This window comes from Lissotriton vulgaris, chromosome 12 (assembly GCF_964263255.1).
Source record: "Lissotriton vulgaris chromosome 12, aLisVul1.2, whole genome shotgun sequence".
Lineage (NCBI taxonomy): Eukaryota > Metazoa > Chordata > Amphibia > Caudata > Salamandridae > Lissotriton > Lissotriton vulgaris.
In genome coordinates this window covers 546,845,377-546,859,587 of record NC_141700.1, presented here as the reverse complement: position 1 = coordinate 546,859,587, position 14,211 = coordinate 546,845,377, and the positions used below count along the sequence as shown (strand labels likewise).

The 14,211-nt window shown below is 46.0% G+C and overlaps 1 protein-coding gene across 1 annotated transcript in view; it reads right to left on the bottom strand.

The window, feature by feature from the left end:
* Nucleotides 1-1,026: 1,026 nt before the first annotated feature.
* The window catches only part of LOC147677704 (tyrosine-protein kinase Fer-like), a 219,909-nt gene continuing 206,724 nt past the window's right edge, over nt 1,027-14,211 (bottom strand). Inside the window, exon 13 of the mRNA XM_086945577.1 lies at nt 1,027-1,442. Coding sequence (XP_086801703.1) covers nt 1,300-1,442 — 143 coding nt within the window. The 3' untranslated portion in view covers nt 1,027-1,299. The remainder of the gene's footprint in view (nt 1,443-14,211) is intronic.

The following is a 14,211-nucleotide window of genomic DNA, read 5'->3' as shown; positions in this document are numbered from 1 at the left end:
GAAATTAATTCCTAGGATTTTAAGAAAAGACTTCAACCATGAGGACAATTATTACAAATAAGGAGTCATCTGTGTGGGAGGACAGTTTTAAAGTAGCATCTGATGTTTTGAAGAGGCATGTAAGTTAACCACATATTTTATAAAAGTATTTTGAAACAAAAGGCTATAATAATGGTAGATATAACCAAAATAGAGCTGGGGACAGTCTTTTCTCAAATGCATAGGCATGGTGAGGTGCATGTTACATTTCTATCCAGAACACTTAGGAGAGCTGAATAAAGAAATATGTTAAATCATTGAACATCGAGCCATGTATTAGCATTGCATGAGAAAACAAAGTAGTAATTGTGTCTAAATTACACGGTGGTTAATTACACTTTGACATACTAGTTTACTTCCAAAAGTGGTCAACTGTGCAGAATAAAAAAGTCTGAACTCATACTATGCCAATGTTTATTTCAGAATTGCACTATGTTCAAAACAAATGTTTAGGTCACCTCTCTGACCAAATGCCATAAGTAATTTTGATATGAAAAATACCTCGTACAAAAAAATGCCAATGTCTAAAGTGGATGTCTAAAGAGATATTTTAACAGATTACATTTCTTAAGGTAGATAAAAAAACATAATTTACAAAACATTAAGCCTGTGAATCCCACCACATTAATTGCAACAATATTTAGAATATACTGAAAGGGCCTGTAAAAGGATGAAGACTTTATTAGCAACATTTCTGATATAAATGTAAGATGAAACTGACTGAGGAATTGCATCAAACTGACTTTACACAAGTGAATATCATTAAAAATACTCCTTTCATAATAAGGAAACAACTTTATTGGTTGGTTATATCACCTCACAGATACGGACACGTCATTGTAAATTTCTTCAATAAATCTACACATTAACAGATAAGGAGTTTTTTTACTCTCAGGGTTATTAACCACAATAAGCACTACTTAGGTGTTTTTTTCACATCTGTTACAGCTTGCATCCTAAGCATTTTCATACATTTTTGAAGGGATATCTTATATACTGAATACTGATCATAAACCCATAGATGCAGTATTATTGGCTACATTGAGCATTCAATACCTTGAATAGTTAGAAGGGTGATGAATTTAAGGGACCATGGCTTTGTAGCAGGTCATGTGAGTGGCAACAAAAATTTAGCAGCATGTTTCTGATCAAGATGTAATCATAGTGGTGTTGAGGAATTAAAAGAAAGGCAATTTTTTATAAAGAGTCCAATACAATTGACTTTTAGCAATGACAAAAATAATAATATATGACCGGTTCTCAATCATATCTCCAATTCAGCATCGACACCTCGCGGAATATTTCATAGAACTTGGGTCTCTCACTTGGGTTGGTCTCCCAGCACCTCAGCATCACATCGTAGACCTCTACTGGGCAGTGTTCAGGGGCGCGCATTCGGTAACCTTAGAGGAAAGGGAGGAGAAACACATGTGAAGCCAGATTCTATAGGGGAAACATCTGAAGGGGATCGCCACCTGAACCCCTCAACATAAAGCATTGCTCCTAATTTGTCCCTTGCACTTCAATGATGAAGTGCAGGTTTAGGGAGACATCTACCCTAAGGTATGGTGACTATGGGAATGATACTGCATGTTTACCATCCTATCTTTTTTAGGCATTCTGGGAGTTGTATTCTTGGCCCACCCCAATTAGATGCAATCCACAGTTGATGACGATTTGTGAAAACAAAGACCAGTGCTGTGCACAAGGTGTGTGAGTGCGTCCACTTACATAAGGGACAGTGCATATTTCACTCATGCTCACCGAGCTCTGGGTGCTCATCTGGTCACTCTATTCAAAAGCCTCTAGTTTAAATGCAATAATGTTCTATATGGTTCCAAATTGATTCTGAATTGATGTGATAGAAAGGAAAAAAATAAATTGAAGTCAATGTCAGCCTTCACAGGCCAAGTAAAGATTATTTCTCCCACAAAAGTTTCTTGCTCAAGAAAAAGTCTTTTACCAGAGATAAATAATACTGGATTGCTGAATGGTGTGACCTGCTCAAAATCAGGGACCAAGCTAAAACCACAGACAATCATGGAAAAAACAAAATGATTGTTGGAGCGCAATATAGGAGAGTCAGATAACTATATGGATTCCATAGGCACGTCTAGAATTTGGAAGCCGGGCTGCCCAAAGACAGACAGTGGCCAGGCATCGAATTTAAAGTTGGTAAACGTATATCATAGTTCCAGTGATTCATTTTGTTTCACTACATGATCGACTTTTTCAGTGTGATGTTAAACATACCAAGGGTGTTGGCTAAATAAAGAATATCTTGAGTATACCCCTAGGTATATTGTATACTTCTTCTTGCCCCCCACAAAACAGGACCCAGTGTATTTGTCCTGAGCATAGATTTATAAGAACGCCCAGGGAATAGTCTAGCTTTCCTCAGTTGAGTCTACAATATTTTGGTGACCCATAGCCTGGATAAGTAAAAAAAAAACAGAATAGGTTCATTTTGGCTTTAGTACCCTTAAGTGGTATTTTTGGGTTTTACCAAATTTTAAGTTGTGGGACATTTTCCCTAGCACGGCTATAACATATTCAAGCCAAGTTTAAAAAAACGTTATTTAGGCGGAACACAGTAAAAGAATAAATGCAATAGAAGAGATACAATACAAAATACATTGACAATAAGGAAATATTACAACCAGATACAATCATTTAAGATTTAGGTTAGATGGCATATACACACACAGCTATATTAAAATTCCTTAAAATCAAAACTTGGTGAAACCAATAAAAGTAAAGCTAATACATCACAATTGTATAATCAAAGTATGTCATGATCATTTCAAAGCAGATCTTCTCTTCACCCACGTCAGCCCCAATAAGTCTGAAACTGCACAAGCATGGAGTTTGGAAGGATCCAATCTCAGAGCGCAGGAATGGCTAAAGGTGCCCAGTTGTCTGCACAAGCGGAGCTTGGCTGGGCATAGGCCAGACATGTGGTACAGGCTCCATTTTTGTCCATATAGAAAGAGCATTTCTCAGGAGGCTGAGCCCGCGCATTGCGCAGTAATTGAATTTAAAGGGAGCGTCCCTACTCTGAACTGATGGTACAGTTTCCTGTCTAGAGGCAGAGTGATATTTCTCTAGACTGTATACTCACTTAAACATCACAAAAGCCCCAGTTAGTGAACTACCTGCCACGTTTTGCTCCTCCCTCTGAAGCATTAATGCCCAGTACTGTTTTTTCAATGCCCTCTTAGAAGGCATTTGGGATTCTCTCAGGTAGTGCCAAACGTCCCCATAGCCTAGAGAAGCCAGCATCTTTTTGGTCGAGGATAACCAGGAGTTTTAACGGAGTCTATCTAGCTAAATAATATATTCTTTTTAACATACTTTTCTTTCGCTACCTCTGCAGCCTGACTCGGTGCTCTCCCAGTGGTCTCTGGGAAAGTAGGCTCCCTGCCCAATCCAGTTGCTACTTTCATGCAATGAGAGCAGTGGCAGTGCCAGGATTGGTCTGAGCAGCCTGCTCTGTCGTTCAGACAGTCCCTGGGAGCCTTCAGCTTTTCTCCAACCCAGCTGTGAACACAGCTGGGTTGGAGAAACAGAAATGCGCATGTCTGTTTGGCCGGCAGTCCTTAGATGCTCCCTTCTAAGAGCCCACCACTCCTCCCTGCCCTGCGCTACTCACATAAGACAGTCACAGAAAAAAAAATGTTTTATCATCATTTTATTTTTCTGTGATTGAAGAATGGGGCAAAGCTCTTCCACCACTACGTAGAAGCCGCCCTTGTATTGGACATGTGCAGGAAATAATGTAAGTTTTAGGTGCTGGATGACGTTGTAGGTAAAGAATAATAGGATGTGGTGGATGGGTGTGTACTAGGTGTAGGTGTTGGAGTATGTGTGGGTTCATGCAGTTGCCTGGTGTAGTTAAGTGGCAAAAGTGGTGTTTGAAGCCAGATGACCGAAGGGAGAAGAGTGAAGGTGCTCTATGGCGTATTTGAGTAGTGTAGGGCGCAGGCAGAGGGCAGTTGATACAGGCTGTATTTGGTGTGATGTAGTTTGAGCTGTAGGCAGTGTTAGATGTAGGGTGTATATGTTGTGGGTGGTGTTTTCCTGATGAGATGATGTAGATGGTAGCAATAGATCTAGGAAGTGGGCTTTTACAGAAAAGAAAAAATGTAATTTTTTTTTCACAGTAAATACTCTTTCACACTCAACCCAAACATGAAGGTGGAGCTTCTTCAACAAGGGTATATAGGTGGTGTATGCCGTGGTGTGGTTATAGTGAAGATGTTGATCGATTAATGGGTGTAGGATTTAGAAGTGGCAGCTAGCATGACTCACGGGTGGCGGGCGCGGGGTTGCGCAATGCAAAAACCAAAATATATATATACACTTACCTTGCCGCCGGGTCCCATGTCTCTGCTCCTGCTCTCCTCGTGGCCATGGGACTCGAGGAACAGGAAGTCAGAAAGAACAGCCAGGCTCCCCTGCCCAATCACAGCGCTGCAATGCAGCATTGTGATTGGTTTTGAGCGTCCTGATTCAACGCTCAACCATAGAATGGGGGCCTGGGCATGTTCCCCACGCCGGCTATAATGCAGCCTGCTTGGAAATCAGGGAAAGCGCTCATGACTGTTTTGGGCGGCCCAAGAGGGCCGACCGAACAGTCAATGGGCAAACCACTCCTCCCCTGCTCCGAGAGCAGAGCAGCCACGCATACCCGCCCGCCTGCAAAGGAAACATAGAATGATAATAACTCAAAGTTTTTTTCATTTTATATTTCCTTTACTTTAACACTGCTCAAAAGCAGTGAGGCGACGCTTCCCCACCATAGCGGAGGAACCGCCACTGGGATTTAGGTCGAGTATTGGTTGTGCTGTAGCACTGTACTACTTTCTACAGCGTACCTGGTGCAGCGGGTTAGTTGTTCTGCAGGAAGTGGGTATTATGTAGAGTATAGATGGTAGTGAAAGGTGTGGGTGGTGGTGTTGGGTGCAAGGGGGGTGTAAGGTGTAGGTGGCAGTGAGGTTGTAGTTTTCAGTGGAGGGGGTAGATTATGATGTAGGTTCTGGCAGAATGTGTAGGCAGTGTGGTGGCTGGGTAGGTATAAGGTTGCATGTGGAGTAGGTGATAGGGTTTGTGTAGGTGATGGCATAAGCTTTTGGTCCTTATGCAAAGTATGTGTAGTGGCATAAGGAGGGCATGGAGGCGGGGTAAGTGCGGTGAATGTAGGGCTCTGCACTGTGTATAGCTGGTGCACACGGTGTAGGTTAGAACCTGAGTGTCTTGTGGTCTGGGCCTATTACTGTTCAACGTTCTTCAACGTGATGCAATGATAGGTAAGTACTTGACACATCCATTTACTCTACTCCCTTTTCAGCTGTATACTCATGGCTTTAAGATCCAGTGACACCTATGTGAATCTACAGGCAAGCAGGCAGGGACTTTCACTGTAGGCAAGAAACACTCCCGCTCATCCCTTGACATTATCCTCATTACAAGAAGAAACACTAGGTGTAAGAAAAGCAAACAAGAGCCAAAGTCACACTGCCTCGCATACAAACTACAGGGCTCAGATATCACTGTGCAATAATACAGGTGTTCAGAAAGTTCTTACCATCGATTTCCGAGCGCCTAGAGACCTGCAGGTGATTGGGCGCGATACAAATCAAAAATAACAATAACAAAGATCTTATCCAAATAACATTGTAGATAAGCGACTGTAGTAACTAACAAGATGTCTTTTACTGGGGTGAGCTGAGTGACATTAACTAGTCATTGAGATCACTAATTAAAGATGGTGGTAGCTGATGAGCACCACAAACACAGGCCAGGACAGTTTACTTGTGCTCCACAATCCCCGACTGTCAAAGATGACGAGTAAACAGAACTGGTAAATATGATTCTGTTATTCCACTGGCACCACCTTGTGGCGTAGTTACAAACTGCAGCCAGTAGTGCCAGAGACGAAGCAGTATACATTCATAGGGAACGTCACATATAGAGATCGAAATATTATTGGGGCTGATCGTATTGAGTGTCTTGAAGTCAGTGACGATAACATTAATTATAGCTAATTGCCGCTTAAGTCACGATATAGGGGGCTTCCCATGAATTAAAGCCTGGCACCAGTGGTGGAGGGGTGGCCCATATCAGGGGTGGAAGTGGGCAGCTGGCCTCCTAAGAAACAACAAGCATTAGGAATGCATTAGGGCTCGGGTTTGTTTGAGTTTGAGATAATGGCATTGTATATGGCAATGTGTTTTAGGCATGTTTTTTGGAGTGCACTGACAGCTGTTGATGATTGTGCCAATTGAAAGAGTGGCTGGTGCACTGTCAGCTGTTGGTGTGTGTGTGTGTTTAGTGAAAGTTGCACTGACATTGTTGTGTGCGTGGGTGTTTAGCAGCACTGATGCATGGTCGTGTTTGTTTTTGGTGAAAGCGTACATTGATGGTTGTTGGTGTTTGTGCCTGGTGAAAGCATTCATTGACGGCTGGGGGTGTGTTGTTGTGTGTGTTGTTTTCTGTGTAGTGGTGAGTGTGTGGTGGTGAGTCTGTGGGGGTGAGCCTGGGGGGTGAGTGTGGTGCTGAGTGTGTTGTGGTGAGTGGTGACGAGTGTGTGGTGTTGAGAGACTGAGGTGTGTGGTTTGTGTGTGTGCTATGTGTGTGTGGTGTATATGTGTGTGGTGTGTGTATGGTATGTGTGTGTGGTGTATGTATGTGTGGTGTTTTCTGCACACTCACACACTGCCCCTACACATTCACACACTGCTCACCCGCGCACTCCCAATGTCACCCTGCATAGTCACACACTGTTTATCCTGCACACTCATTCTGCACATTCACAGAATGTGCACCCTGCACCCTTACACACTGTCTATGCAGACACTCTGCACTCACTGTCACTTTGCAATCACTCTGCACTAACTGTCACTCTCGCACTCACTCTGCACTCACTGTCACTCTGCACTCACTCTGCAGTCACTGTCAATGTGCACTCACTCTGCACTCACTGTCACTCTGCACTCACTTTGTACTCACTGTTACTCTACACTCACTTTGCACTCACTGTCACTCTCGCACTCACTCTGCACTCACTGTCACCCTGCACTCACTGTCTCTGTACTCACTTTGCACTCACTGTCACTCTGCACTCACTCTGCACTTACTGTCACTCTGCACTCACTCTGCACTCACTGTCATTCTGCACTCACTCTGCACTCACTGTCACTCTGCACTTACTCTGCATTCACTGTCACTCTGCACTCACTCTGCACTCACTGTTACTTGCACTCACTCTGCACTCGCTGTCACTCTACACTCACTGTTATTGTGCACTCACTGTCATTCTGCACTCACTGTCATTGTGCACTCACTTTGAACTCACTGTCACTCTTGCACTCACTCTGCACTCACTGTCACTCTGCACTCACTCGGCAGTCACTGTCAATGTGCACTCACTCTGCACTCACAATCACTCTGCACTCACTTTGCACTCACTGTTACTCTACACTCACTTTGCACTCACTGTCACTCTCGCACTCACTCTGCACTCACTGTCACCCTGCACTCACTGTCACTCTGCACTCACTCTGCACTCACTGTCACTCTGCACTCAGTCTGCACTCACTGTCACTCTGCACTCACTCTGCACTCACTGTCATTCTGCACTCACTCTGCACTCACTGTCACTCTGCACTCACTCTGCATTCACTGTCACTCTGCACTCACTCTGCACTCACTGTTACTTGCACTCAGTCTGCACTCACTGTCACTCTACACTGTTGGACAGGCCACATGAAGGGCCGCTCTCCCCCGGCCCAACCAGGCCTGAGTTCAGTCACGCAAGTACCACACACCACCATTGCACGTTCTCCGTCCCCTCAGGGACCCCTGCCCTCGAGCATATTGACCTCGTGGGCTCGATCCACTGCCGGCCCACGTGCCCAGCCTGAAGCGCCATCTTGGACACTCCACCACGAGGCCGCCTGGCCCCCGATCGACCTCCACCCTGGGCCTGGCCAGGCCTCAGACATCCCGGCACCACCATCCACCCAGGAGGTGAGCGGGCTACTTGGCAAGTCAATGGGAGAAAGAGGTGACGATGGCTCTCCCCCGCCAAGTGCCGCTCGCCCATCGCCTCCCCGGGCGCCGGCTCCACCCCCCTGCTGGGTGTCTGGACTCACTCATCCCGGACCTCCCGACCTCCAAGTGCGAGGGTCCGGACATCAAAGCACACCAGCCCTATAACTGGGGCAGCTCCAGAGCAGGAAGGCAGTTGTATCTTGGAGTCGAGAGACGTAAAGAGGAACTCATCCTGGACGGACTACTGGCGCTGCCATAGCTCTGTCCTGTGCACCATCGTCCTGCCTGTTGGCGCTGCCACAGCCGTCGTAACCTTCATCCTTCATCGTCGTCGGGACCTGCTGGCGTGGCCGCGGACCGTTGTAACCGTCATCTTCCACCGGGACCTGCAGGCTCCGCCGCGGACCGTCGTCCTTCCTTCATCCATCTCGGGACCTGCTTGGCTCCTCCACGGCCCGATCATCTAGAACGCCGAGCTCGAGGATTGAGAGCTATTTTGTACTCATTGGTAACTAAGACTGTCCAGCTACCCCTTTCCTAAACCAGAGACTAGAACCGAGGGGACCCCTGAGTCCAGACCTCCTTGTATCCATCCTCGTAACCTAAGAATTGCATATAAAGTCTCGTTAACCTTCAACCTTGTGTGGTGTCTGTCTGTGGGGGGGAAGTTACTTATCTGTACAGTCGTTGGAGACGGCTCTCCCTGGAGACCTCTCCCCGTAACCTCGGCCGACCCTCCCGGTCCGTCTAACATACACTCATTGTTATTCTGCACTCACTGTCCTTATGCACTCACTTTGCACTCACTGTCATTGCGCACTCACTTTGAACTCACTGTCACTCTTGCACTCACTCTGCACTCACTGTCACTCTGCACTCACTCTGCAGTCACTGTCAATGTGCACTCACTCTGCACTCACTGTCACTCTGCACTCACTTTGTACTCACTGTTACTCTACACTCACTTTGCACTCACTGTCACTCTTGCACTCACTCTGCACTCACTGTCACCCTGCACTCACTGTCACTCTGCACTCACTCTGCACTCACTGTCATTCTGCACTCACTCTGCACTCACTGTCACTCTGCACTCACTCTGCATTCACTGTCACTCTGCACTCACTCTGCACTCACTGTTACTTGCACTCACTCTGCACTTCCTGTCACTCTCCACTCACTGTTATTCTGCACTCAGTGTCATTCTGCACTCACTTTGCACTCACTGTCACTCTCGCACTCACTCTGCACTCACTGTCACCCTGCACTCACTGTCTCTGTACTCACTTTGCACTCACTGTCACTCTGCACTCACTCTGCACTCACTGTCACTCTGTACTCAGTCTGCACTCACTGTCACTCTGCACTCACTCTGCACTCACTGTCATTCTGCACTCACTCTGCACTCACTGTCACTCTGCACTTACTCTGCATTCACTTTCACTCTGCACTCACTCTGCACTCACTGTTACTTGCACTCACTCTGCACTCGCTGTCACTCTACACTCACTGTTATTGTGCACTCACTGTCATTCTGCACTCACTTTGCACTCACTGTCATTGTGCACTCACTTTGAACTCACTGTCACTCTTGCACTCACTCTGCACTCACTGTCACTCTGCACTCACTCTGCAGTCACTGTCAATGTGCACTCACTCTGCACTCACTGTCACTCTGCACTCACTTTGCACTCACTGTTACTCTACACTCACTTTGCACTCACTGTCACTCTCGCACTCACTCTGCACTCACTGGCACCCTGCACTCACTGTCTCTGTACTCACTTTGCACTCACTGTCACTCTGCACTCACTCTGAACTCACTGTCACTCTGCACTCAGTCTGCACTCACTGTCACTCTGCACTCACTCTGCACTCACTGTCATTCTGCACTCACTGTCACTCTGCACTCACTCTGCATTTACTGTCACTCTGCACTCACTCTGCACTCACTGTTACTTGCACTCACTCTGCACTCACTGTCACTCTACACTCACTGTTATTCTGCACTCACTGTCATTCTGCACTCACTTTGCACTCACTGTCACTCTAGCACTCACTCTGCACTCACTGTCATTCTGCACTCACTTTGCACTCACTGTCACTCTGCACTCACTCTGCACTCACTGTCACTCTTCACTCACTCCGCACTCACTGTCACTCTGCACTCACTCTGCAGTCACTGTCAATGTGCACTCACTCTGCACTCACTGTCACTCTGCACTCGCTGTCACTCTACACTCACTGTTATTGTACACTCACTGTCATTCTGCACTCACTTTGCACTCACTGTCATTCTGCACTCACTTTGAACTCACTGTCACTCTTGCACTCACTCTGCACTCACTGTCACTCTGCACTCACTCTGCAGTCACTGTCAATGTGCACTCACTCTGCACTCACTGTCACTCTGCACTCACTTGGCACTCACTGTTACTCTACACTCACTTTGAACTCACTGTCACTCTCGCACTCACTCTGCACTCACTAGCACCCTGCACTCACTGCCTCTGTACTCACTTTGCACTCACTGTCACTCTGCACTCACTCTGCATTCACTGTCACTCTGCACTCAGTCTGCACTCACTCACTCTGCACTCACTGTCATTCTGCACTCACTGTCACTCTGCACTCACTCTGCATTCACTGTCACTCTGCACTCACTCTGCACTCACTGTTACTTGCACTCACTCTGCACTCACTGTTACTCTACACTCACTGTTATTCTGCACTCACTGTCATTCTGCACTCACTTTGCACTCACTGTCACTCTAGCACTCACTCTGCACTCACTGTCATTCTGCACTCACTTTGCACTCACTGTCACTCTGCACTCACTCTGCACTCACTGTCACTCTGCACTCAGTCTGCACTCACTGTCACTCTGCACTCACTCTGCACTCACCGTCATTCTGCACTCACTTTGCACTCACTCTGCATTCACTGTCACTCTGCACTCACTCTGCACTCACTGTCATTCTACACTCACTGTTATTCTGCACTCACTGTCATTCTGCACTCACTTTGCACTCACTGTCACTCTCACACTCACTCTGCACTCACTGTCACCCTGCACTCACTGTCTCTGTACTCACTTTGCACTCACTGTCACTCTGCACTCACTCTGCACTCACTGTCACTCTGCACTCAGTCTGCACTCACTGTCACTCTGCACTCACTCCGCACTCACTGTGATTCTGCACTCACTCTGCACTCACTGTCACTCTGAACTTACACTGCATTCACTGTCACTCTGCACTCACTCTCTCTGCACTCTCCACCTGCTGTCAACTTGCAGTCACTCCCTGTACACCAACACTCACCCTGCACTCACTCTGCAACTGCACTCATTTTGCACCTGCACTCACTGTACACTGACTCTGCACTCAGCAATCTTCAGTGAGTATGCACTCAATGACACTATGTACTCAAAATGCATGCACTTTGCAGTAACTCACACTCTGCAGTCACTCAATGTTACTCTGCAGTGCATCTACTTTCCCTCTACACTTATTCTACGCTCACTTTTGTCATTCTGCACTAACTCACACTTTGCTTTGACACTGCACTCACTGTCACTCTGCACTCACTGTCACTCTGCACTTACTCTCACTCTAAACTCACTCCCACCCTGCACTTAGTCTCACTCACCATTCAATGTGTTGTACATGCAAAAAGAGGCACGGAGTGGAATAACAAACATGGCACCATCCACAATCAGCAGCCCTGCGTTTATTTTAAAAGTTAAGGTACGGTGATAGGCCATCGCCGTGTGGCAAAAGCCCTTTCAAAGATAACTAAATAGAACTGGTTCTTAAAATACTAAACATAAGTAGGCATTTTTACAGCAATGTATTCTGAATGACAATGTTCCCCACAATGTTTGATAAATTACCCTTAGTCTCATGTGTTGTGATGTCACGCGACTCTAGCAAGCGTTTCAGTAGGAGATTCTGTCCATAGCTTTCAGCCCAGCTGGCAGGTGTTACATAAAAATTTAAAAACTTTCAAAGCAGCTGGCAAGATTATGTTTACCCCAGGATGTTTGTTGAACATTTCAGCTGCAGTAAATTGACAACATAATAAATATTAAAGAGCACTGCGATAGACAGATACACTGACAGGGAAAGCTGCGCCACAAAGTTGTTGTGATACTTGTGCATGTGTTTCCCACATGCTGTTTTCAGTATTACACTGACCTATGTCTATAGATGGTTCTACGAACACACTAATGTAAGTCAAAAGACAACAAATGTTTAGTTTTAAAAACATGTGAGGTTAGTAACTGAAATGCAGAAACAAAACTATATTGACAGAAACAAAAGCCCTCCTGCCCTCATAAAACTGAAGGGAACATCTGTTTTGTGTTAATTACTTCTTATCTCATGTTGTCAGAGTAGTGTCACATTCGTACCCTTCCCTCTGGCCTCATGCTTGAAAGAGAGGGGGCAAACAGATTGGAAGCTTTGTTTTCCCACCAAGTCAAGGATAAAAAAAAGAAAACAGCAGCATATTCTGTAAAACATAAGTACCTTAAAAGTATTTGTTTAATAGGAAATGTAAAAGTACCTGCAACATATTCGCAACATGTAATGTTTCAAATTATGTGATGCTTCTAACTTTTATACTGCAAACTTAAATGAAGATAAATTAGACCATATTCACATATATAAAGGAGATTTGTAATTCACCTTTTAAAAACACAATATGAGACATGTCTTGTGTTTCTCACTTGTAGTGCTCTATCCTTTGGAGTGGAGCCTTTTACTCTGGCATCCCCATTTCATCAATAGCTAAATATGTCAAATAATAAATCAGAGAAGCCGTTGGAGAGATCTCTATTTCTACATTAACCACAAGCATTTTTTAAAGAAAGGTTCTTAATACCGAAATTGTGTCAAGACCCATTGCCTTGACGAACAGTAACACTGCCGCAGTTAAGCGCTGTTTTGTATCGCAAAAATTCTCCCCTACAAGCAGACTGACCATGTGCTACAGAAGCCCCTCTGTGTAGCAAGAACTATGTATTACAAACAGAATGACCCTGCCCCAGCTCAGTGCCCCTCTGTGTAGCAAGAACAATGCATAATAACGTGTGGGAGCTAGGATACCCAGTGAGTTTCTAGGTGTTTCTCTGCACTCAACAGCACTCTGTACCCAACAGCACACTGCACTCAACAGCACACAGCACTCTGCGCTCAACAGCACACAGCACACTGCACTCAACAGCACTCTGCACTTAACAGCACTCTGCACTCAACAGCACTCTGCACTCAACATCACTCTGCAATCAACAGCACAACGCACACTGCACTCAACAGCACACAGCACTCTGCACTCAACTGCACACAGCACACTGCACTCAACAACACTCTGCACTCAACTGCACTCTGCACTCAACAGCACTCTGCACTCAACAGCACTCTTTCCCTTCAACAACACTCTGCACTCAACAGCACTCTGCAGTCAACAGCACACAGCACTCTGCACTCAACAGCACACAGCACACTGCAATCAACAACACACAACACTTTACAGCACTCTGCACTCAACAGCACACAGCACTCTACACTCAACAGCACACAACACACTGCACTCAACAGCCCTGTGCACTCTGCAGCACACAGCACTCTACACTCAACAGCACACAGCACACTGCACTCAACAGCACTCTGAACTCAACATCACTCTGCACTCAACAGCACACAGCACACTGCACTCAACAGCACTCTGCACTCAACAGCACTCTGCACTCAACAGCACTCTGCACTCAACAACACTCTGCAGTCAACAGCACTCTGCACTCAACAGCACACAGCACACTGCACTCAACTGCACACAGCACACTGCACTCAACAGCACTCTGCACTCAACAGCACTCTGCACTCAACAGCACTCTGCACTCAACAACACTCTGCTGTCAACAGCACTCTGCACTCAACAGCACACAGCACACTGCACTCAACAGCACACACCACTTTACAACACTCTGCACTCAACAGCACATAGCACTCTACACTCAACAGCACACAACACACTGCACTCAACAGCACTGTGCACTCTACAGCACACAGCACTCTACACTCAACAGCACACAGCACACTGCACTCAACAGCACTC